This window comes from Phoenix dactylifera, chromosome 3 (assembly GCF_009389715.1).
Source record: "Phoenix dactylifera cultivar Barhee BC4 chromosome 3, palm_55x_up_171113_PBpolish2nd_filt_p, whole genome shotgun sequence".
Taxonomy (NCBI): Eukaryota; Viridiplantae; Streptophyta; class Magnoliopsida; order Arecales; family Arecaceae; genus Phoenix; species Phoenix dactylifera.
This window is the reverse complement of record NC_052394.1, coordinates 3,527,142-3,553,671: the sequence shown is the minus strand read 5'-3', so window position 1 is coordinate 3,553,671 and position 26,530 is coordinate 3,527,142. Positions and strand designations below refer to the sequence as shown.

The 26,530-nt window shown below is 37.4% G+C and overlaps 3 protein-coding genes across 12 annotated transcripts; all 3 read right to left on the bottom strand.

The window, feature by feature from the left end:
- Positions 1-2,160: 2,160 nt before the first annotated feature.
- Positions 2,161-8,230, bottom strand: LOC103709288 (ran-binding protein 1 homolog b-like). The gene is made up of 4 exons (XM_008794565.4): positions 7,940-8,230; positions 7,695-7,846; positions 7,466-7,591; positions 2,161-2,858 (listed from the first exon to the last, which is right to left on the bottom strand). The coding sequence occupies exons 1-4, from the start codon at positions 8,092-8,094 to the stop codon at positions 2,626-2,628; spliced, it is 666 nt and encodes a 221-aa protein (XP_008792787.2). The 5' UTR covers positions 8,095-8,230; the 3' UTR covers positions 2,161-2,625.
- A 1,657-nt stretch (positions 8,231-9,887) lies between these two features.
- Positions 9,888-17,855, bottom strand: LOC103709295 (ERBB-3 BINDING PROTEIN 1). 4 transcript variants are annotated; one of them, XM_008794578.4, is made up of 10 exons: positions 17,636-17,855; positions 17,420-17,533; positions 17,221-17,305; positions 16,973-17,122; positions 16,743-16,896; positions 11,623-11,838; positions 11,398-11,534; positions 11,226-11,317; positions 10,532-10,714; positions 9,888-10,227 (listed from the first exon to the last, which is right to left on the bottom strand). In XM_008794578.4, the coding sequence occupies exons 2-10, from the start codon at positions 17,511-17,513 to the stop codon at positions 10,145-10,147; spliced, it is 1,194 nt and encodes a 397-aa protein (XP_008792800.2). In that variant the 5' UTR covers positions 17,514-17,533; positions 17,636-17,855; the 3' UTR covers positions 9,888-10,144. The 4 variants fall into 4 exon arrangements, with proteins under 4 accessions (XP_008792800.2, XP_038980239.1, XP_008792807.2 ...); XM_039124311.1 differs by having other exon boundaries at positions 17,420-17,522; positions 17,636-17,853; XM_008794585.4 differs by having other exon boundaries at positions 17,649-17,853.
- Positions 17,856-18,171: 316 nt separating this feature from the next.
- LOC103709323 (clathrin heavy chain 1-like) lies at positions 18,172-26,010 on the bottom strand. 7 transcript variants are annotated; one of them, XR_003386054.2, is made up of 7 exons: positions 25,842-26,010; positions 25,314-25,581; positions 21,116-21,204; positions 20,923-21,001; positions 20,697-20,824; positions 18,713-18,798; positions 18,172-18,620 (listed from the first exon to the last, which is right to left on the bottom strand). XR_003386054.2 is itself a non-coding variant. In XM_008794628.4 (6 exons), the coding sequence occupies exons 2-6, from the start codon at positions 25,444-25,446 to the stop codon at positions 18,848-18,850; spliced, it is 465 nt and encodes a 154-aa protein (XP_008792850.2). In that variant the 5' UTR covers positions 25,447-25,581; positions 25,842-26,010; the 3' UTR covers positions 18,620-18,847. The 7 variants fall into 7 exon arrangements, 6 of the variants coding, with proteins under 6 accessions (XP_008792850.2, XP_026661188.2, XP_008792871.2 ...); XM_008794628.4 differs by having other exon boundaries at positions 18,620-18,883; XM_026805387.2 differs by having other exon boundaries at positions 18,620-18,798.
- Between the last annotated feature and the right edge of the window lie 520 nt (positions 26,011-26,530).

Below are 26,530 nucleotides of genomic sequence, written 5' to 3'. Positions count from 1 at the left end.
AAGGGGGCATAGGTCAAAAAATTATTACTAAAAAAAAAGAGCTAATATTTTTAAAAGTGCCGTTATCATCAGTCACCTATCAAGTCACTGCTCAATGCTCCCAGCTAATATGATCGTTGGGGATTTGTATGGTACAACATAAATACCACCTACCTCTCGGTCAATGGATATTTTTCTAACCATGGTCTCCGAGCCGGCTCAACTCCTAAAGGAGTGAGACGGGTGCCTAAGACCTCGGTGGTCTAAATGCATTTATTATAGTAAATTTTAAAATAAGTATCCAAATGCATTGAGGTCCACAATATATTTGGAGGTCTCAAATGCCACATACCTTTGTAGCTATAAATGCATTTCTCCAAATATATTTATGTTCGGACGCATCTCTTATCCATAGAAATTTATTATTTCTTTCCTTATTTATGCATTAAGGTCTCCAAATATATTTATGTTGGAGTCTTTGAGTTCGCTTTGGGCATTCAAATGCATTGAATCGATGCTGCCCAGTGAATTTTCTCTTACGATTCCTCCTTACTCCCCAAACTCTATTCTTGTGCATTCCCAAACAAGCTTGAAGTCTACAATCCAAGCTTGAAGTCTACAATCCATATCTAAGCAAGACCCGATCATTTTGGTGGCTTAACTTGGGCTTCAGTTCTTTTAGTTAGGCCATTTTTTGTATGTTATTTTATTGTGCAATGTTTTAAACAAATTCAGCCTTCACTGATCGCTTATATTGGGAGCTTGGATCTCCAACCCATAATCAAAATCAGTAGGTAAAAATTTTTGAGAGTGGATGGACACTGATCTGGTCAGATATAGAAAAAGTCTTAATCTAATCAAGCTACTTTCACCCCTACCTTAGACTTTGCTTTGGCTTTGTACAGCATGTGCATATACTGAAACAAAAGTACAAAATTGAAAAGCCTTCGATCTCCTACTTATAAACTAGCAGTAAATGATCGAGCAAGTACACAGACATCAATTTTTCACTCGCTGTCACTTTTCCATGTGAACTAATCAATAATGAGCTGGCGTCACATGAACACTGGCCAAATCACTTGGCCATATTTCTTAACCTACTTACGACAATATGGTATGCTAGTGGGGATTGACATGTCGGAATTACAGGGTTATATGACTTTGCGAAAATAGTACAAACATGCCATCCTAGCACTCCATTGACCAAAATAGTAGCAAAACAGTAAATAATTGGTGCTTGGAAACAACAATGAATACAAGCCACGGAAAAAACCAGGGTTCATGCCTGAAAGGAAAAAAAAAAAAAAAAACCCTTCAATCATCACAGCACTGAATGTGTATTTGTTTTACAAAAAATAAGATTCCAGAAACTCTGTGATGAATTAAGAATGTATACAATGGATTATTTAGTCTCCAGTCATTACAATTTGAAATCTTGATTCATATTCATGGATTTAATACCCTCAGAATCATCTTTCCTGCCCGCAAGGATATAAATATCCAGGGGTTGCGATCCCATAACCGTAATCCAGCAACATGAAATTGCAATTGCAAAGCCCTAGTTGATTTTGTGGATTAAATAACCCTGGTTGAAGACACCTGTCAAAATATCAAGTTCACAACCGAACCGACCAACGCAAAACAAGCCAAGAGACGAGAGAACCCTAAAGATTAACATGCCAAAGACGAGACAGCCCGGACCGTAGGGAGCCTCTGTTCAGTTTACTGCCAATTCGTCAGCACCACCTTTAACCTCCGCCTCGCTGCATCATGACCAATACTGCCGCATGTACCATGAACACATTATAAAACTTTTGGCTGTGCCACCAATCCAATACTTAGAAACTAGACAAAATACCATCAGGTACTCCAAAGCAAAATAACCTCGTACTTACCAGTATTCAGGTGGAATCAGAAAACTTCTCCCATCCATCACATTTTGTTTTGGAAAGAAAACAAAGAATATTAGACATTATCATCACATTATAGCATGGCAGATACAAGGAAGAGCATGGAAGTACCAACCGAAAACTGCAATCTATTATGGATGTAAGAATATGATTGAAGGTACATAAAAAAAGGCTGAAATTTCGGAAAAAATAAGATTGATCAGGTATAGAGCCAATTCAGATGATGGCATATTCCAGTGGTATAGCATGAGCAAAATACTTTGATCAAAAGTGACTCGAATGAAATCCCCATTTTATTTCCAACCCAACATGGAAAGTGAGTATTCCAACAATTTCACTACATTCACACGGAAGCCTCAACTATTTAGATATCAGATATCAAAATAGAGAATCAAAACACATGCAGCCCAATAAGCAAAAAATGGACAAACTTACAGATGACCATCAGAAAATCATATCAAACATTAAAACAGATATATCCAAGATCCCAAGCATTCCCTCACTCACCAGACCTAACCTTTAAAAAGAACATTGAAAGTTTGAGCAACCAATTGCATGACAAGATTTCAGACCACCCAACCCTAAAGACAGACTGACTCGGCCATTCTATCTGATCACATTTTGTCCCACTTTTCAGTCTCTGATATAACTAAGAAGCTCGTGAAGACATATCACAAACCCTACAGAGTGAGAAAAATGATATATTATGCTCTTCAATAGCATTACACCCTCAGGCCTAAGCTGCAGGAGACGGTTCTTCAGCTTTTGTTTCTTTCTCTGATTTTTCTTCCTTCTTTTCATCAGCAGCAACAGGCACCTCTGCTGTGGGATTTTCCTCGGATTTGCTTTCACTAACAGTCAACTTTTCCATAAGACCAGCAGCAGCTGAGGCATCCTTACTCTCCTTCTCTTCATTCTTCCCAAGTGATTCAGCAATCTCTTCAACCATGTCCTTGAATTTCTTGCAGTCTGACAAACAAGGAAAAATACAGACCATGAGTGATGGAATACAAGTTGCAAGGGAATGATACAAGACTATATATAAAGGACAGCAACTAATGGAACTGCAAGGATTGAAGGAGTCAAGCAGCACTGAATAACAGAAAGCAAAACCACAGGTTCGGCAAAATCATAAATTCATGCACTACAAAAGCAAGATGACTGCAACTAATGTTGCAGGGTTTGTCAAGTCACATGGAAACCCCAGCCATCACAATAAGCTGAAGTTTAGGGTTCAGACACATAGCTGACCTGTTTTGCTTATCAAAGTGAATCAAGTCCTACAACTGACTATCAGCTTACCTTTAACATGTTTAAAAAGCAAACTCCAGTAGAATCAGAATCCTCAATCACTGATTCACAAATGATCTTCCAAAGCCAACTACACTTGGCTGCAAGATGTAAATAGCTTTCTGAATAATTCTCGGAGCCATCCAGTGATGCCAAGACTTTCAAGTCATTCCTCACAGCTATCATCATGCTCTCATAAATTTCTCTCCTCTCTGATCGTTAAGGAAAAATCCAAACCCCTTCCCTTTGCATGTCATAATTCAGTCTCCCTTTTTAAGTACATAACCCTAAAAGAGTAAAAAAAAAAAAATTCAAATTCCATCCGTACATCATTTCTGCAGCAACAAAAGCTTCCCCACAAGTCCTATTTTCCGATTTTATCTGTTCAATTACCCACACATCCACCTAAATTATCCAAAACACCATTTACATGTCCTTGGACAGATATTAATTTTGTCATGTATAATATTCACTTAGACACAGCATGCAGTGATTGGAATCATTTGTTGCAAATGCAATTATTACTGTAATACATATCATGAATCCCTAACCAATCTCAAAGGTTCTGGCCGATACTTCTAACACATTTAACCGTTCTTCAACAAAGATATAAGCTAAAGGAGCCCTTTATAGATTATGTAACATGTAAATTTTTGAATTTTATGAAAAGTTCTCTTATGCAAATTAAGAGGGATTTTTCCATTTATAGTGATGTAAATAACTTTGAGAAGATAAGGCATTTTTGACAAAGATTATCTATCCAATATCTACCTCCGACCACATACTTTTCCTAATTCCATCTTGTCTAAAGACAATAGATCATTAAACAAGACACTCATGGAATACATTAAAGCCCATCCAGTTTGTGAATCAAGACCAGCATGAATTTCTCAGAAGAACCCATAAGGACTAGGTTTGTAGGTTATGACCCACAAGGACAAGGTTTGTTGGTTATGATCATTGTGGAAGCAACATCTTCTAATATGGAAGCCATGTAATGAAAGATTGATTTGAAATATTAAGACCTAATAAAGGTTAAAAGATAAAAACTTTGTTTTTTAAACTTTAAAGCATTTCATATTAGCAATCTTGCTTCTATCAAATAATGCATAAACTAACTTGAACCTACCGTCCAAAGAAGACAAATGACAAAATCTTTTGACTTAATAGTGAAAAAACAACGCTAATCTATACTACTATACAATGCGGACTCCCACGATGCATCTCTGCATAAGATGTGTTTGACCATCTGCATTTTCCCATCGCACTTTTTCCATCTCGCATGTTTCCTTCCTTCTCTCTTAGTTAACATTTTAACCACAAGATCAAAAGAAAGTTCCAATCCTTCTTCTACCATTTATTATTATTTATTTATATAAATTTTCATTAAAATCAAGTCCTTCACTTAACATTTATTATTATTCATCTATGTTAAAAATAAAATAACACAAATGAATCACATGTGTCATATTCATGCGGCACTAATGTGTACCCACCTGTATGCATGTGTTCAAGCACACCATTTCATCTAGATACTCTTGGGCAGTAAATCACAAAATCAATACTGTTAATCCAAGACAACATCACTACTTGAATAGAAACTCCCAAAAGACTCGAAAGCCTATGCATTACTAGCTCCTCTACAGATGCAAATCTTATATCGCCTGCTTAACTAATATGGCTTTTCCAATTGTATGAATGAGACATGCCTACAAAACATAGTTGTCCAAATTGTAGTTGCAAGGTATATAAACAATTAAGTTCCAACCTATACATAAACGTTCAATAAACAAGACACATGATATGACTGTGTCCCAGTTCAGTGTGCAAGATAATAATATAAATCACAAAGGTTTTAACGTAGCTAGTTCCTCATACTAATATCATGAGACACCATAAGTTTGACCGAAGATGAGTTTGAGCAAGTAAAAATTCATAGCTCACAACAATTAGCTGCAGGGTCGGCGGAACCATTCCGAACCGGACGGTTCCGGCCATTCCGAGCTGTAACAGCAGCTCACCGGTACGGTTTCAACAACGAAAATGAAATACGTTGCCAGAACCGGAGAAGTAGAAGGAAAGAAAGAGCGAGCGGAGGATGGAGGGAGACGTCGGAAGGCCGGCAGAGGCGAGCCTATGGCCAGTTCTCCTATTTCGAAGTTTACTTTCGCGATTTTTAAGAAAAAACGCCAAGCGATTTGCCAACTTTACTTAAAAATCACGAAATTTATAAGGTCGTGGCCGACCTCTGTTTTGTTTGAAACAGAACCGGCTGCGGCCTCTGCCGGCCCTTCACCGGCCTCCTCTCTCCCACAGTTTGCGTGCCCTCTCCTCCGTCAGTACAGGCCCGACACGGCCCATACAGACTGATGCCACCGAAGAACCAGTACGGTGTCCGGTACCAATTCCGCCGACCTTAATCGGCTATGTTTCTTTGAGAAATTCTTTAGATTGGAAAAAACAAAAAGACAAATTAGAGTCAGAAAGTATAATAATGTTTATACAATCTAAAGCCATATTCAAATAACCACACATCTCTTTAATAGATCCAAAGGAGATAGCCTGATGTTTGCTTCTACTTCAAGACTGCAACCAGACCACCTATATTCTGATAGAACTTCCTATAAAGGAAAGAATTTCGCTAGTTCTGTGTTGAAGTAAGCTCACTATCCCTGCACAGAGGCTTTCTTGTAACCATCACTCAAATACCTTAAGGACATGACCTAGAAAAATACCACAGAGAAGCCAGAGCATTTTGGTGCTTATTTCTAAACCAAATTTCATAACAGTTTTTTTTAAAAGAAAATGTAATGACACTTAACTCATTATCATTTATATAAGAACCCATATTTTTTGACCTGGCAAGCGATATAACCTATTAAAAGCCCAATCCTGCCACCTTTTATCATCATCTTGCAACAAACTTACCATAATAGATACAAACTATTTATCCAAGTACTTTGGTTGTAATGCTCAACAAGTATGGTAACAAGCCTTGTAGAGCATAGCAAAACTAAGATTGAGAAAACTAGAGTAACATCTTAATTGCATACGAGACACAGTAGAATAGAAGTTGTCCTTTGGATGGACACTAGACAGCATTTTTTTACTCATGGAAAAGTAATGCCAGCAGATATGAAGAAATGGTGAAGTGTGGCATGTGTTAAAACCTATTAAACCAACTAAATCCTTTATGAGATTGGTGTTCTAATGAACACAGTATGTCAAGAAAGATAAACACACAACATCTTGGACACTGGCCTCTCGTAATCTTTCTTTAAGATTTTAATGCAATTTGGATCATATAAAAAAGTTTTTTTCCTTTTTAACTCAAACCAACGGGGTAATCCATGTTGTTTAACTGACCATGCTTCTAATAGGCAATTCTTGCCATGGTTCTAAATAGGCACAGGCAATCAACTGAGTGTACATGCTCACTGCCAATAAGAAGCATTTTCCTTCCGCCTTATTAAAAGCAGTGGCTAACAGATATGTCAATGCATAACTTCTAAAATAACAAAGAAAAATTCATACCAATATTATATTTCAAGATGAATAGTGCCCTCTTTGATAAAAGCAAACAAGCAATTTATAAAGTTGACAGGACAACTTGCATAACATATTCAAGCAATTCCTTGAAATAAAGATATTATTGCAACAAAAGCATCTCTTAATTACCATGGTATCATGATTTGGACAATGCTATACAAATGGTTTACAATCATTACAATGATTCCAAATATTTTGCAACCTTCTAGAGAATAATGCATGTAGATTAGTTATGCAATCTTGCTCAGGATGATGTCCTGTTATTATCATAACCTACAAGCAATCCACTTGCATCCTTTCTATAATGCACATACAACAGGTTTCAAATGCTTCAATGTGGTCCCAGATACCTGTTTCCTGCTCTAACTTTTCTTATGCTAATACACTATTGATGGACAAAAAGATATTTCTGTACTCAAGAAAACATGGGATTAAAGCATTCTGATCGCTGGGGGGAATAAAGAAACCAACCAGTCCAGCCACAGATTATGAATCACCATAAAAGAGGAGAAACATCATCATGGATGTGACTCTCATCTTGTGGTGATCCACAGATATCATGATACATGCATCAAACACTTAAAATAGATAACGGACTTGAAATAAATCCCACTCAACAAGATCTACAATCATCTCGCTGTTAAAAGGAATAGAAAGCACAGAACTAAGACTGCACAGTCTTCAACATAGAACCATCCAATTAGATGTAAGTTGGCAGAAAATTAGAAGATCCTCACTCTCAACAGATGCAAACCGAATGGCAAACATCTCCTCCTTCAGTTCCCCATCAGAAAAATCCGTCGCATGCCACACGCACGACTTATCATTCCCAGCATGCTCCTGCATCTTGGTCGTCGGAAGAACTGCAAACAAGAAATCAAAGAAAAAAGGCCATAATTCCATACATCAGAGATCAAATTCAAATCTTTAACCCAAAAAATAAAAAAACAAGAGCAAGACGAAGACCTAGATGGTTGGCACAGATCTTGAGAGTCTTGGCCTGCCTCATGACCAGCCGGACCTTTCCCGTCTCCTTGTGCTTCAGGAGCTTGACGCTCCCATGGCCCCGCTCCTTCCACTGGTTCCCCTCCTTGTCGAAGCGGTAGAGCTTCGCCTTCCTGAAACCAAGAGAACCGATCAAGATCGGACGGTACAGCCCTAGAATCTCACGGAAAAACCATACGATTGGGAGAGAATGAGGGGGAATTTACAGGTCGAGAAGGACGTCCTCTTCCTCCTCGCCGGTGGTGACGGCGACTTCCTCAAGCCGGACGATCGGGGCGACCTGGGCGCCGGTGTCCTCGTCCTCGCCGGCGGGGACCTCCGTCTCCTCCTCGCCTCTACGCTCGGGTTCGGTGCTGGCCATGGCGGCGATCTAAAGAGGGAATGAGGGAAGGGCTACAGCGGGGAACGACAACAGCTAGGGAGCGACGGGATCGGAGCGAGTGAGGCGGGACTCGGGATGGTGCTAGGGTTTTATTTTATCTGCTACCATACTGGGGCTAGAATTAGAAAGGTGGGAGAATTTTACAAGGAGCCCCTGGTCATGTTGAATATTAAATACCAGTTCCTGATTTTTCTAGCATTACCCCTCTAGATATATAATGGAAAATTGGAAATAATTAACATTTCTTTCGAAAGGAATAAAGAACTACGTAATCTGACATCTTGAGGGGAGCACCTAATGAAACTTCTGATCTTGTGACCCTCTGCTCCTATTGAAACCAAGAGAACTAATATAAGAGATTGAATCTTATATAAAAAATATGTTATTGTTTAAAAAAAATGTACATGCTCGTAGGGTAATTACACAGTTTTGATGATAGATGGGGAAGGCAAGCAGTGAATCATGGCACAATTATGTGCTACTTTGTTTTAAGTTTAACGATTGGACATCTAACAAACGTAGAGGCAAATTTGTGACCATACATCTACAGATTACCCATTTATGAGTTTATTATATAGAGATCTATGGTGCTTTATGTATCACAAATTATGTGTCATAACATATTAATAAAAAATTTGCTCTGGGCGCTCAACTCATACGTCAACGGCGAGCATGCAAATTTATTTAGAAGGGAAAGAGATGTGACCCTCTGCTGCACGAATTTTGATGCTCTTTATGGGCCTATAATAAAAGCACCTGTCTTCTTGTCTCCATTGCTTCGGATGCATGGTTAGCACGAGATACAAGGAACTGCTAGAATTTATCGCTTGTCTTAGTTCTAGCCATCAACTGTCATCGTATAATGACTTTACAACTGAAAATATGATATTTATTATTATAAAATATAAGACTTAGTCTAATCTATATTAACGAATCTTTTCCAACTTACTCTTGCAGCATATTTTTATCTCTGCTAGATTGCATAAGATTATTCAAACAGAATCTTAGCTTTTTTAAAACAAGAGAGTAACTGCCACATTAGTTAGTTTTATAATCGATGTAACAAAGCATACGACAAAAGGCTTGACCTCGCCAAATGTATTAACTAACCAAGATAAGACTCAAATGTTCTATCCAGGCATCAAGGTACATGGACATGAGAATAAACATAACCGCTATAAATGACCATTTGCTAAAAGAACTACTTCCCTGGTCTTGCTAAAAAAATGAGCCCTCTCCACTCTCCAAGAAAGAGGCATAGGGATACCACTGGCACTGGAAACACCATCCCCACCGCAAATAGAAACGCTATGCGAATGAGAAGACCCCGGAATACTTCAGCCTTTAATTTTCAATTGGAAGCTCCAGCAGTCAAAATCAATGGTCGGGAGGCGATTAAGGCATAAATTAAAGACCGATGGGTGAAGTTTACATTAATCGAACAAAATATTAACAATACCATGCCTAAAATTGTAACATTTAATTCATTAAGACATGGCAGCAGGCTTAATGTCCAGCTTCATTTAGCACACTTGACTGCAGATAATCCACTCATTTTTCATAAAATTATGGCACAGAGCAGTGGAGGATAGAGAAGGCAGGCTTGCAGCTGCAGCACAGCACAGCCCAGCCTGGGTAAGTGGAAACACAGGATTGCATGGCGATGGAACACCAAAACAAACATCGAAATTAAATGGCTGTCTCCGTAATCTCTTTGCTGATCGAACTAAAGACACTCAGCAACAGATATCCAGCTAACATCGCACACAAAGTACTAGTCAGAATTAGCACCTTCTTTTTGTTCTTAAACTAACACATCCCAAAGTACTCAAAGCTTCTGCATCTTACAAAGATTTTATTCTGCCACCATGTCATAATCCTGCAGAAGCTTCGGTGACTTTCTCAACACAGCTATCTTTCTCATATTTAAAACATCCTAAAATTTTGTATATCCAAATACGATGAAAATCTTCAAGGCACCTAGAAAATTCTAACAGTAAATGGAGGAAAACACCAAAACTGTAATTTTTCATCCTTGGGAAGGTGCACCATTTGATGCTTCATCCATGGGTTCTGCCTCTGCTGAATCATCTTTAGCTTCACCTTTCTTGCCTGCACAACATAAAGCAAACAGCTAAGGTCCAACATGTAGGTAGCATAATGGTTATCCATAGCATTTGGCTCGGTTTACTTTTATGAAAGACATTCAGATTCAACCTGATTCCACATATTCTAGCTTTTCTCAAAACAAAAGGCAAGAAGAAAAGAAGCAGTATACGTCAAACCACACATGTAGCTCCAACTCTACTTGTATACTCCAAAGAAAAGTCACTTATGCATAGAATGATAAAAGGTAATTTCAAGATGAATCTATACGACCTATTAGAAAATGAAGGTGAACCGTTCTATCACACACCTTTCTTCTTCTTTCCTCCACCTTTTTTCTTTGTTTTTGTGCCCAAAGCAAGCCACGCCTTGATCTCAGGATTGTTATCAATGGACTTGGTAGGCTTCAACTCTTGCAACGGATGGGAGGTTATCCGGTCAGACCCATTTGGCATCAACAATACCGTGAATTTGATATGAGCAACAAGATCTCCTGCAATATAGGTCAATTTAAATAACATCACCAGCTCAAAAATATCTGTTCAATCAGAATAACAAATAATTGGTTTCCAATAACATGAAAAGGAGAAAAAAGACTCAAGAAATAGCAGCCTACAGTATTCAGTTGAAAAGTGTTCGTATTTAACCAGTTTCACAGAATAAAACTTCAAAAGGTTCCCGCAACTAAAACAGGACAGGTTTCCAACTAGAAAATTCATTACTGCTTTAACAGCCCGAGGAACATCTACATTTCAGATTCAGTAGATACACAAGGTAATGATCAACTAAACATACAGATTCTGCTAGATTAAGTCCGAAAACCTTTGTAGAAATCAATTTCATCTAATGAAATTGTTCACAGTCATTATCTATATCGTCCAATATGATACGGCCTTTTGGCATCTGTTCCATACAGCAGTATCATTAATCTTAGCATAACCAAACAAAACTTCAAGTTTAACCAACTTGGGTGTTTCATTGCTTACATGAGTGTAAATCATTACCTGGCTTCTCATGCAGAACAGGGTATGGCTGCAAAAGCTCATGGTTGACACACTCTACTAGCCCCAGCCGAGCACGCTTCTCTTCCAATGCCCTATGAGGGGAAAAAGGAACGTAAAATTTATGAAGATGAAAATTTGAAGTATAAAAACCCACATGGTGAGGATAGCAAACCTTGCAGTAAATGGCATGATTGGAAACTTCTGATTTATTTCACTAAAAATAAATCTTGATGCTTTCATTTTTAAGTGATAATTTTTGTCCATAGCTCTTTTATAGATGGTAGTGTGTCTCTCATCTAAGAGCTTTGGCTGCACATAAAGATATTCTCCCATCACAATTTCAGAACCACAGGATGGCATAAACGAAGCAAATGATATTTTTTGGCATAAATATTACCTTCCCTTCACCTGTGCTAGTGACTATATCAATTGCATAGACTTCATTTTCTTCAAACTCTGCATCATCAACTCTAGTCTCAGGATTAGATACACTAAGAATGACTTTGTTTCCATCAATGACGAACTGTTTAAGCTGGTGACTAAGCACTCCTTCAATGATTTTGCAATCATAGGCAGCAACTACTTTCTGAATAGCTTCTGTAACATCTTTGTTCTGCAAAACAAGAAAGAGAAGGATAAAGAAATGACAGCTGTTAAGGGCGCCATGAGAATAGAAGCATTTACATAATTGTTTGGTTGATCACATGGCAACCATCCAATCCCCAGCCCCAAAAGAAAGGAGCACAGCTACAAGAATCTTACACAGTTTACATGTAAAATTAAATTACATAGAAATCATAATGAATCAGTAGTTAAGATAACCATGAATAATAACATTCTCAACAAGATCAGGTAGTTGAACAGAAGAAAAAAAATCATGATAAAGGGTTTGCGTTAACTTATATAACATGCTAACGTTCTGAGTTTGCTAGCAGACATCCAAAACTAATTCATCTTAGTTGAGAAGAGGACTCTCTCAGCAAAGATCCAACCCCACTTTGGCCCAAAAAATAGGCCCAACCCATTTATATACGGGTTCATGCAGGGCCACGTCAACTTCAAGACCCAATGGGAATGTTGTATCAGGGTTAACCAAAGATTTCTACACACCCCCTAACTTTTGGGTTTGGGTGGATCAAGGATGGTATTGGAAAAGTTTGTAATTATGTCACACTGATCCATTACACACATTTTTGTCATGGCAAATCACCGGAGAAAATATGCCTTATACTGAAAACATGCCTTTGACATCACCTAACTATAAATCATTTCACATGTTTAATACATACAAATCATATCTTACTATAGGCGAATGGAAGTAAAAATAACCTTGCTAGACTAAATTGTTTGGCTTCTGGTTTTTCTAAAAACCCCAAAAGCTTACAACTTAGCATGGTGTTGCTTAAAATCATGCAACACTGAATCTACTCTCAAAAGTCAAATCTAAAAAGCAATTTGCTGACTGAGTAACATATGCGTATAGACTATAGACACTATCTCTCCTTGGAAAAAAAATGGGTTAACTTGGACCCAACCCAAGCCTAGCCTTTCAACCTCAATCAGAACAACCTTATATAGTTCATCTCATAACAACTTAAGATTTTGGAAACTAAAATAACCCAAACCAATAGCCACCCTTGACCCAGCCTTTGCCTCACATAATCCACTTCCCATTTTCCAAATCTGCCAATGTCATGTCCCTTAACATACCCCAAAATCCCAAACTCAAAACTGTTCTATATGTCATCATCTTAGAGCTAGCATGACCCGCTAGCCCATTAGAAGCCCAATCACCATATAAAACAGCATGTTATGGCCTTACACCTTTACTTGCATCAACCCCCTACAAACCTGCCACCATTCATACTTCCACATCCACACACGGCTTGGTGCCATCTAAACGCCATGACATCGCCCAACATCATTCTTCCTTGTATCAATTTACCCTTCAATTCTTAGCCTCTAATTATCTTTTTTATCCCAAAAGCCTCAACCCATCATCCATTTTGTCCCAACTTCCACTCCATCCTGCACATTCCTTTGTCCATCAGTAACTAAACCACTCCCATCCACACATCCTCCTCCTGCCCCCTAGGGTTTCGCCTTAGCCATTTAGAAGCCCCTTAGACTCCATCCCTTAGTTGAATTAAGCTAACCTTCCCCACTTCCATTCCAATGAATAGATCTTGGTTGTAAATCAACCTTATCCCTCCTAACTAGCAGTATGCTCTATGCCTACAACTCTTCATCCATATTCACCACTTCAATTCAAATGAATTAATATTAGTTGTAAATCAACCTTATCCCTCCTAACTAGCAACATGTTCTATGCCTACAACTCTTCATCCGTGCACCCTTTTATGTTTACCCAGCCTTTACTCTGTCTCTAAGCCTCTCTCGCCCTAATACCCCTCTACCTTTGGAAGATCCCATTACCCAAGGTATGCAAAAGCCACCCGAACCACACAATTCAGATCATACCATATCGAACAGGTGTCAGAACTAGGTTAGTTTGCAGGTCCTGTTCGAAACTTGTGGGAATCGATCCAAATCGAGCAGAACTAGGGCCCTCACATGAAAAGCATTATGATGCATTTCTCCTCTCTTTTTTGCCAAGAGCATGAAGGAAGGACGGGAAGGTGAGGAAAATCAAAGAAGAGGGGTTTTTTTTGTAGTTTTGAGGCCCAATCCAAGCTAAGATCATGTATAATCCCCTTCCTCCACTTGATTCTTATCTCTTTTTTGCTCTTTTTTATACCATACATCAAAAATGATAAAATAAGGAAAAAATAATACTAAAATTTGATGTTTTGACATGATCTCATGATATGTTATAGATATCAAGGTGATCTACGCATTGAAGAAGAAATCATGATTGCCATTTATCGTATATTTTTTATATTAAAAATATATTTTTAGTTTAAAAATGATATTCAAAGATTAAAAATTGATAGTATGTTTGGGAGTATGCATATTACTTGCTATCTTTTTTAGCAAAAATTTATTTAAATTTGAACATTAACTTAATCCAAAGTCTAAATAAATTTCAAAAATAAATGATTATTAAACTACAAATATATATAGTACCCCTAATAGGGTTCTATATTAATCCAAGTTAAAATTATTTTTAGCTATTTTATAATTATTTTATATAAAATAATTAAAAAATTAAATTAAAAAATTAAAAATAATACAAAATAATGTAGAAATATTTTCTAAAGTAATTCAGTAATTCAGCCATTTTTGCACTACGATGTAAATTATCAATTTTTTAGATATTTAATTATTTAAAAAATATTAATTCAACAAAAATCATGAAAAATATGGCTATGTACATTCATAAGGGACATTCTTTCTCAGATTATATGATAGTTTTTACATTACTACTTGTATTAAGTAAATTTAAATTATAAGGTCAGCAGTATTCTAGAAACATATAGTATTCTTTTAAAATACTCTTTTATTATTTTAAAAGGGTAGATTCATTTTATGTAATTTGTAGCAACAAATAAGATAGTTTATGGTATGCTGTCATCAAACTCGCAGAAATGTATTCAAGAAAGAAGGATAAGGATGCTGACATTAGTTGCAAGTATGATGCAATGATCTCAGGCCGATACCATTGGAGGTGCAAGTGATGTGCTGCAAATTAGGAGGGCAGGTTGATCAGATTGAAGCAATTTTTGGCCGATGGTGATCCTACTACTATTGCATGCAAAAGAAAATATCCATAAGAAATTTGATAGTTGAGGAAGAAGCATTTTCATGGTTTCAGGAAAGGCAAAAAGAAAAGCCCAAAGAAAATGGCAAAAAATTATAATCAAGCCCATGAACTAGAATCCATCTGATCCAAATGACATGGAGGAGGCCTAGTTTCGAGCTACCATATGGGACAGTCGAGGTAGCGGGCTTAGTCGAGCCACCTATCAGAGCCAATCAGGTAAACAAAAAAAGAAAGCAGTTTGTTGGAGTAGCAAAAAAAGAAAAGAAAAAAAGATCTATTGAGAGGATTGATGAAGAACAGATTCCGAGACCACTAACCAGTTGCATAGATCATCTCGCAATACGAGGGATTATGTTAATGACAGTTCGAGCAATCATGCAATTGGTAACCAGGAAGGCAATTGTGCACATGATAGGAGTATGTACGCCTTGCAACCATATGGTCTGAGTCCATTCACCAACGAATAGTGCCTCACTTACGGCATGAAAGATGCGAACCATGGTGCACAATATAAAGCCATGAGGATATGATACCATAGAAGAAACGTGCCCCTCAAGGTAGTTCAGGATCCAGCAAGGCAATTGATGATTTAACATGTCGAATAGGATCCCTAGACATCTCTGGATCCTTATATACACCGAATCCTAGTCTGCACAGCATATGACCCGTATAGATATTCTTCATCTGAGATGGCATATTTGAAGAGCCACTACCCTCCACAGTCCAACCACATTATGGGTTAGATTTGATTGCCGCAATCTTATCTCTAATAGGATGGTAACCTGGTATCATGATGCTATCTAGAAAGTCCAAATTATTGTATGCAAGGATGGGCACATTGTCTAGGTTGGAGTAAGTCCAAAGACCCAATTATGAATGAGACCAACATCTATGAACGACATAGACACTCCACGAGTGACTAGATATCAGTATGTACTTTGTAATTCAAATTTATTTGATTTATATAGTTTCAAGCTAAAAACTACACATTATCTATGTTTATTTATTACAATTGCATCCATCAAGCAATTACTAGTCTCCCAAGACCAATATGAAATAAAATAATATTAAAATAATCATAAAATCACACTTTCAAGACCCTAAACCTTAAAATAACTGTAGCAACTAAAAAATTGGAAAAGCAAAAAAAATGAAAGGTGAACGAATACCATACGGTAAGCTTCTGCATGCCGAGTTTGTCAGTATGATAAGGTATTGTACAATATCAACCCGATATTAAATCGACACAGTAACCAGTATCAAGAACCTTCCCTAGACATATAACTCGAATAGTCCATAGCTGTAGGTTAAGCCTTAGAGTTCTCCACTTCTCGGTTCTCATAAATCTCTCACCTTGACCTTCCCCTTGGAAGTCTTAGAGACTTTCTCCCCTCCATCAAGAAATATAGCTCTATTCCAAGGAAGTCATGAATCTTTAAAATTAACGGTTATGGTACTAAGAACAAGCATATTTAGAAGATGAACCTAAATGCTTATTTCTTGATTGGGCATCAGATGGAATGATCTAGAAGAGGAATCTGAACAAAAACATTTTTTACAAAAAACTCATAAAAAAAGCTTTCTTTAGAGAGAATCACATTTGCACTTAAAAAAATTGCACTCAGGCATTCAAAGAAAGTTATCTAAGCTCTACATGTTGGTGGGGAAAAACCGCGAAAAGTGAATGCGGATTGAAAAGGCCCTTACTCCCCCCCCCCCCCCCCCCCACAAGAAAAAAAAACAAGCAAACACAAGATACGGAAATTCTTCAAATTACGGTGCATGATAAATACCTTCTTTCCGGGCCTTACGAGCCTCAAAGCAACCTCTGCTGCAGTGTTTGCAGCTGCAATTACATCCGCTGCCCTCCCCGTGATTGGTCCCTCGTGAAGGACGTGTGTGTGGGCCACCACGGCAATAAAGCCATCTATATGACACCCCATATCTCTGCAGCACAAATATAAATATTTTAAAACTAAACCAAAAATGACAACTAACGATTATAACAAAGCAACTATCATACATTTTCACAACATCATTTTCTTCCAAAACAGTCTCGTCACTGCTGAGTGGCGAAAAATGGCAAACAGTGTTGTTCACAGAGATGCATGTCGGAAATGCTACACCCCTCTCGATCTTTTTCTTCACGTTCTTATACACATTGCCGCTTTGCCTGACCAACCATCAAGATTCCACAATTTTTTTAAGAAATAACAAAAAAATCTAAGTTATTTGCAAATTTAACAACTACATGTGTGGAAAAAGCCTAACTCTTTAATGAAGGCGTCTCCCTTCTCACAAATGTCTGCAATTTTGGCTTTCGGCTTGCACTCTGATATTACCAGCTGGAGAGCCTCTGCTCAAAAAGCAATTCTGTTATCACTAGACCTACTAAAAATGACGAGAAATCAAAAAAAAAACATAGAATTTTTCTCAACAGGAGGAAAAAAAAACAAGAAGTAGATTTTACTGTTAACGATCTCGGCGGCACACTTGTACTTGGTGACGACATCAGGGAAAGTGAGATCCAACTCTTTCTCCTCCTTTGCCTCGTCGTCCGACATCTCTCCAGGCTAAACAAGTCCTAGCCAGCCAACAAAATGAGGAAAATTCAAAAAAAAAAAACTCCAAATAGAAGGAACCCTGCATACAGAGAATCACTTTCAAACCTAGATAAATCAATTACCAACAAAACCAACACAATAGAAATCTTCAGCAAGGAAGGAGAAGAGAGAAGCTACTCTCAGCGCGACAAAGAGAATGCTGATAAGTCTATCGAAGCGATCTCCGCTTGTTGAGAGAAATAAAACAGAATGGAGACAAGAGAGGGTTTTGGTTTGGAGTTTCGGCTCGGTGGAGACTGGAGAGAGAGAGAGGAAACAAAACGGTGCGGAGGGGGCTTGGAGGATCGCGAGCCGCTTTAGGGCATCATGCTGCTTACATAAACAACAGCCGAGGGCAGGGAATGTCACGCGTGGTGCACGTGAAAACAGTAGAGGGACGTTAGCAGGGTCTCTCCAGGCGGTGGTAGTATTAGGCTGGCCATTTTGTTTCCTTTGTCGCGCAAGGGTCTGAAAGTACGTGCCGCAGGGTCCTGGTTTGGTAACTCCGGATGCCCCAATTTTCTCTGGCTGGCTTCCATTGAAATCAAAATTTTTAGCATAATATCAATATGATATAATACACGACTATTTTAGCATACCAAATGTCAGCATGCTACCGGTACCAATACCGACTTATATAATACGGAATGTCCGGTAGCATTTAATTTGGTACGGCATATCATGAGTGAAACTGAGGTGAGTGATGCTCTTTAGAGGCGGGGGTAGCCAAATGTACTGCCTGGAATTGGAATATCTGAAACAGATATGGCTAAGTCGGAATGACGAACCCAAAACTATGGTCCACACAAACCTGAGATTGGATATCAACGGACCATAGTATCACACGCAGACCATGAGCCGAACCATTTGACCAACAGAGTGCTGACTTCGATAATACGTGTTTGAAATAGCTTTTTCATTTTCTTGGTAGAAACAGAGCTTGCTCATTGCGGTGCGTGATTTCATCTCGTGTGGGAGACATATCATCTTTCCCCTTGAGAGAATACTTTTTAAAAGGCATCTTTCCGTGGCAATGCGTCTTTACCAGTTGACTCATCAGAAGCAGATCTGAACAATGAGGATATTGCATTAACTGTTTGAGATAACAAACTTAATTTGTACAATTGCAGCCGTGTTTCTTTTCTTGAACAGTGACACACCTCATCAAAAATACAAGTTGAGTTTAACAATAAAACTATGGCTGAGAATGACTTCCGATTGCATAACATCTCCCTAGCATTCAAAGCTGTCAAGCATAGGAATGATGAATGATCAGTGACACATTCCCAATGCTTTTAGATGCTGGAATTCTTCCACCAAAGCTGCAAAATCTACAGATAGAAAAAATCCAATCCAAGGGCTTATTTTTCCTCTCTTCATAGAAAAGCAAAAAGAAAAAACAGCCTACATCAGATATGCTACGTATCCATCTGATTCTGTAAGTTAAACCAGAAAAGCCAGGCAATACCACCACTCATTTCTGATACATAGTCAAGCAAATGAAATAGAATGATGAACGCATATAACTTCAGGTGGTAATACTATCCATTGAAGCAGGAGAAATGAACTATATATATATATATATATCCAGCAACTACACGTTTCATGAGGTACATACCGTAAAGTCAACTTATCTGGACTGACTGGAAAATATAGGATATGGCACCTAAAACAGAAGTAATACAGCAATTGATTGTGCTTCTGATAGCAAAATAGATAAAAAATAACCATTTGCTGAAAGTATTGACGACCTGTACACATGAAACCAGCTATTGAGCATGCTAACTCAGAACATTCGACTACATCTTCTCCCCCCATGAGATCACTCACCAGACAATCCTCAGCTCAGCCCTGAATGGCACCAAAAAAATTGCCCCAAAACAAGTGCCTACTGCATCACTAATGCCTCTACCACCACTACCATCACCATCACCATCACTACCATCACTGCCTCCACCTCAATACTGCCATAGCCATCGTCTCCACCGCATCATTGGTACCCTCACCACCACAATCGTCACCACTGCCACCACCATCACCATCGCCACCTCTGCCACCACCACCCCTATCGGTCTATCATCTTGCCTCCATCATACTACTGTTGCCATCATCGCCACCATTATTTATCGCCGTCATATTTACCATCAGCAGCATTACCACATCCACTACCTCTGCTGCAACAACCATCATGTCATGATCATCGATATGTTTATTTTTAGAAATAATTAACTATACCAAGCATAATTATAATTTTTAAAAGTAAAAAAAAAATATTTTTATTTTTTTATAATAAAAATAGAGGAAAAAAAAACAAAAGTGATGCCAAATGACACCTAAATTATGAGGTGGAATTTCTTTTGGTTGAGATTGTCAAATTAACAAAAGCACCATCAAAGACAATTGGATTGTTCAAACACCAAGGCCAACGAATGAAAAGTCAAAAACTAAGTAGATCTGTGGACAAGCCAATGTTGTATTCGAGTGTTGAGCAAGCCACATGACTTGTACTCTAACTTTGAAAATTTGATCCCAATGACACTGGGTTCTATGTTCAATACAAAATGCAGTAGCCAGGTAAGATTCTCCTAGTTTTTCACCAATGAAGCACCACAAATTCTACCCCACGCTTGCAACCATAATCAATCTTGGTGAATTTCATTTTTAACATGTGGTACTTACGAACTATTCCATAAATTTTTTTGGAGGCCCCAAAAGATTCATCAGATAATTCACTTATACGCAAAAATGACTCGAAATTACAGATATTCATGCAACTACCTCTGCCCAAAAATAAAATTAGAAAAATTGAAAAAAGAATATAATTTGTGCACAATTGTCTAGATCTAGATATGGTAGAAAGTAAATATTCGCTTCTATCCATGCTACCGAACCAGCAGGCTTGAGTAAATGTCCCTGTAATTATCACTTGGTACTTCCAATTTATTTTATCAATGATATGCAACCCAAACAGTGATAGATTTTGATACATGCAGATAGGGACAATAAAATGAAGCTGCACAGATCAATCAGAACTCCTTACTGTTAGCATATCAAAAAGAAAAAAAAATATCTATCATACCACCATAAAAACCTACACTATTCTGAAATACTGAAACACAAGCCAACAACCATAAAATCAGCTACCTCAGGAGAACCAGGTGCAATTCCAATAAGAACCAGCCACTTTTCAGTTGGGTCACACCGATAGTTGAAAATCTGATTATTTGTCAAATTGGCTGTTCCATCGAACATTTTCACAGGTTCCGAGTCACCTGCATATTAGAAATCAAAGCATGCTACATAATGGAAGCTTATTAAAAATGTAGAGCTTATACCGTCAATAAAGTAACATCAAACAAACATCTATTACCTTCTATTGACCAATGATGCACTGAGGTTTGTGTTACCAGCCCCAACATCTTTGGGGTGATCCACTTCCAAAAGACAACCTGCACATCCAGATCAATAAAGAAGTAATGAATCTGGAATTTGGGATAAATCACAAAAAGAAGGAAAATAGGCAGAAAAATAGTCATCAAAAATTTCTAACAAAGCAATTTTACCTGTTCAGGCATTTGGTGTGATTTTATTTTTGCTTTTGCCTCAATATTGAATATTTGTAGGTGGTCCTGAGTAGTTCCTGGTAGTTGGGCTGCATATTCACATAGGATATCAATAACCAACAAAATTGCATGCACATGCCAGCAAAAAAAATGTAATAGCCTAATAAATAAGCATTTGAAGGTATCAACTAATAGAATCAAGCATCATTGGCAATAAACAAAAACATCACAACCAAAAAACCCATAACAGTCAAGACTTGCCCTAACTATATGCGTCATCGTAAGGAATTCTCATTCACGGAATTTACTAGAATGGGTTTTATTTGTATCCTTGCAAGCTTGCTACACTAGTGTAGCTGCAAGCTTCTCATGTCCTGTATCACAATTTACATCCATATTACCTTAGATCCCGCTCTTCCTTTGTTAAACCTTCTAATAAATTTTGACCACTTTTCCATTAAAAGCAACCTCAAAATCTTTGTTCCACATATCTATACCATCTCAACTAATTCTCCATCACCTTCTTGTCAAATCATGCAACTCCCACCTCTCCCCTATCCCACATGTTCCTCTCTCATCTTTCACACCCTTACGCCACATCCATCCCAGAATTCTCACCTCTACCACTTCATTTTGTTTCTTTGGACAGTTTTACATCCCAATCACAAAGCATTATGAACGATAATATTTGAGCCTTATTGCTATTGTATAGATTTTTCTTAAATTGTATAGATTTGCACTGTCACATGACATCCGAAAAACATCTCTCCAGTCCATTAACCGAGCTCTAATTCTAATAGATATGTCTTCATCTATCTTTCCATTCTCTAGTAAAAAGAATACTACATAGGGAAATCAGTTATATTGCAGTATCTCTTGTTGATCATTTTTGACCAAAGCCTTGATTTTGTTTTTATTTGCATTGAAATTTTATTCCATATACTCTGCTTTTCTACCAATATTCTAGTCCCTTAATTTCTAAGCAATTCTTCCATAGGAAAAAGGAAGAAGAATGATCTTAAAAAAGAGTTGCCTACATAGTCGTATTATAAGGGATAGTTCATTAAAAAAATTCTTAGTTATATGGCTTAATGAAGAGAATACAAGCTTTCCTGAAATAAACATCAAACAGGATAGAACTAACATCTCAAAAGCTACCAAAGTGAGTGTGGAATTAGCAGATGCAATAGAGAGGTGAAACCCGGTGCTACAACATACTGGGTGTCAAGTTGGTATTAACTCGAGATAAGAAGTAAAAGTAATAGAAGCCACAAATGCTAACAACATTTATAATTGAAAATAGACAAGCATTCATTCAAGGTAATGTAGCAGGAAGTTTAAGAAATAAATCAACATAGCATACAAATGGAGTCTAGTAATGAGTAAATTGGCACCTCCAAAATTTTCAAATTATACAAGTTATGAACAAAGTAAATGTACTAACTCAAGATTTATCCAGCCAAATCACAATAATATGGCATACAAGGTGTACTTGCTATAGGATTCTTCTCTTTAATAAAAAAAGGGACTGAATATATAAAAGCATCTTGACAACTTGATTTGGCAAACAGTGTCTAACGAAGTCAAGAGAAGATAACAACAAAAAGCTAAGGATGGAGACATCATTTTAAATTTAGAAAGATGTTAGTGTCACATTGAACAACTCTAGATGCATCTCTCGACTGCCTCATGTAAGTAATAAAGCTATGAAATATGAATAGTTACTAATCATCTTGCATCATTTTTAAGGCTTTACTTAAGGGGTAAACGAAACTCTTGAGCATAGAGGTTGAGTCCTGTTTTCTTAATCAAACAATAATAAAAATAAATTTTGTATAATGATGGCATTAGAGCACTGCAAGTTGTGTTGTATCAGTTATATGATGATCTATGCAAATACTAAGTTTTCTTTAAATTGCTTAGTTTGACTTTTAAAAAGGTACCACTTAAGCGGTTAGGCACTGTACGGCATTTTAAGCACCTACTTAAGGGCTTGGTCAACTGCTCTTTATAACATTTATAGGATATATTTTGTACTCTTGTTTTATGAGAAAGTCTAGGCATACCCCTGTGAGACGATAGAATCTTTTCTTCATTTTTTCAAAAATGTGAAACATGACTTGTATTTGAATATATTTGGGCGATCATTTCTTCCCTGCTTTAATTTCTTTTATGTAAAAGTTCCAAAGTGCTCAACTTGGTATATATAGTTCTCCATCTACTACTACAGTCTCAAGAAACTCTTGACAAGAAGAGGGCAAGAAGGGATTCACATGTTTATGTTTCCCTCCTTTGAGAAAAAGAAAACAAGATACCGTACGCTTTCCCTTAATTCCTCTAATTTTTGGTTCTCCACATGTTTTCCTTCTTCTTTCCTCCTTTTACTTCTCGTTCTACTTTTCGTCTCCAAAATTAAACTGACTCCCTACTATCATTCCAGATCTGCACCCTTCCTACTTATTCTCAGAATATTCCAAGAAACCAGTAATTACTTGTTTACAATTCTGTTTTTTTTAAAAATCCTCATCTCAGGTTCAAAAATTCCAATAGAACGCCCTTCTCATACGTCCAAGGTCAAATGAGACACAAGAATGCATCCAGTCCAATTCTTATTATTGACATCCCACTAATATCCCTTTTCTAGACAGCAAGATATTAAAGCTCCAAAACATATACCCATCTAACGATACACCACACTATATGTGAACCCTAAGCCCTAAGGATCACAACAGGTTGGATTAAAATATATCTGAAGGATTACATGACAAACTCTAGAAACATGATTTATATACTATTTTAAGTTAAGGGAAAAAATTGAAAACTTATGAGTTATATTTTAAAAAAAAGATTTAGGTCTCGTTTGGGAGAGTTGTTGGCAGTAAAGCTTTTGGAAATAGAATTTTAGAAGTAGAGATTTCTAAAGTGGAGCTTTTATAAAAAGCTATTTGCTGTTTGGTAACTACATTTTTAAAATGCTGTGCCACTTTAGCATGTGTTTGATAAACAAACTGAGAAAGTACTTTTAGGATGACAAAATAACTATAAAGAACATTACATAATATTATACAATAGAGCATCATAGAACATAATATGTATTAATACATAAATATATGATATAGTATAATATTATTGTAATGTAATATAATATTATTATAATATAGTAATATATTATTGTATACTATAGCATAATAATTTAATATAATATTAAATTATATAACATAACATATCAATGTATTATGATATAATGTAATATAATATTATATTTGTAGTATAATACAATAATAAAAGTATAAAATATTATAATTATTAGCGTAAATTAAATTCTCACAATATAACAAATTTTCTAGCTAGATGATAAAATTGGTTAAACAATTATTAAAAGGACATTATGTGTAATTGTTATATTTTATTATGGATATTTTAGTAAAAAAATAGCTTTCCGATCGAGTCTAAAAGTGCTTTTTTAGAAAACTCTAAAATGAAGCTTCTCCCAAAAAGCTATTTTTATCTTTCTGAACAAGCTAAAATAGCTTTCCGAAATTTTTACCAAACACCCCTATTTCATCTAAAAATGCTTTTGAAGCGCCAGAAAGTACTTTTTGGCCCTCCAAAAGCTCTCCCAAGTAAGGCCTTAGTGATTGAAATTATCAATAGCAGCAGCAAGCAGTCAGCAGCAGGGAAGAATTGGGGGTTCATAGTTCAATATTTGTTTATCTTGTTTTGTTTCTGACAAACAATACAATTCCAAATATTAGTGATTGTTTAGCATTCAAAAAATAAAATATATACTCATAGTAAAAGTCAAAGACGTGATCTCCAGAATGTATCATATGATAATGGAAGCCCGTTGATATGGGTATATCAATCTTATGATCTTACGATGGCACAGATGATACCTACTGAACCTATATTGAAATTAAGAGATCGAGTACAATTAAGCTTATTCAGGATCAAAGATCAGTATAGAAATCAGGTGAAAAAGGAAAAACAACACATTAGATGAACTCTTACAGATGCATCCCATGTAAGCAATACCAAATCAATCGGTATGAATATTTATATTAAAGAATCATGCAAAAAGATAATACTAAAACATAAATATTACAGAGTACTAGTCCAACAATGTTAAGTAGCAAAACAGGAAGCAATTTCACTCCCAAGACCAACAAATTTAGAATTCAAAGAGAACAGGTAGAACCTTTGAGAGCAAGAATCCTGCTGTTGGGATTCATCAATGCCGAGTCCGCAGTGATAGGCCTCCTCAATGGCTGCATTGGCATGTTCGTGTCGATTATAACAACATTGTCCCGCGGAACGTCTCCCTCACACATATATATTTCCTACTGGGTCATTTCCCGTCTGACGCGTAGGGCATCGCGTACCGAATTTAAGGCAACTGTAAGCTCCGACTCCGTCGTTACATGCGTGAAGGTGATGAATTGTGGATTTATACCCAGACTCGGAAGCTGGCAACGATGGAAATCCAAACAAACATCAGATTGCAAAACAGGGTTTAGTTCGTTCAACGGATCCGACCAGATCCGCGATTCTCCAACGAATTCACGGCAAAACACAGAGGCGTATTCAAGAACCAAGATTCGTGCTTCTTCGGCGTTGACTCGAATTCTCAGTCGGGATAGAAATCAATGAAACAAAACCAAAGCTCAAAAAAAGGGCGCAAAAATCCGCTGCGAGAGAAAGGAAGTCAAGAGACGGCGGTACTCACAGTCAGTATCTCCCGCATGGTGATCTGATCGTTGGCCGCGGCCATGGCGACAGGATCAGCGTCCCGCTCTAGGGTTTTGCACGGGGCTAGTGTTCCGGCCGCGCGAGAGCTTCCGACGCTCCCGTGGATCCGGAGCAGCGAAACCCCTCGACGAGTTTATTATTCTTATACGCCAGTACTTTATATTTAGAATTTTAGGCGAGCTTGAAATGGAAATTATTTTATTAGCTTGAAAAAAAAGCATGTGAGTCGGCGGTAAATATGAACACTGTAGCTCGTCGAGGCCGTCTGTGCAGTGGCAGCTCATATGTTACAATACAGACAATTGAGTCAAAAAAAAGTAATAATAATTATAATGTAAACAAGAAAGAGCCACCATATCACACGCCCATAGAGTTGCTTCGAAGTGTCCAGTAACAAACAAACGAAGCGACCCAATCAGCGATCTGATTTGCCTCCTAAAATACATGAACAGTCTTAAAAAAGTCCAAATCACTTGCCAATCTGACGGATGTCACACAACAACGGGTATCCCCACCCTTGTCGATTATCTTCCATATCCAATCAATCAGCGTGGGCAGACTTTACTGGTACTGAATACATACATGGTGAAGATATTGCCCTCCCAAGTTGCATCAAGATTCTTTGGATTTGGTTTTGGAAGGCGCTGCGGTGACCCTGGTGCGAGA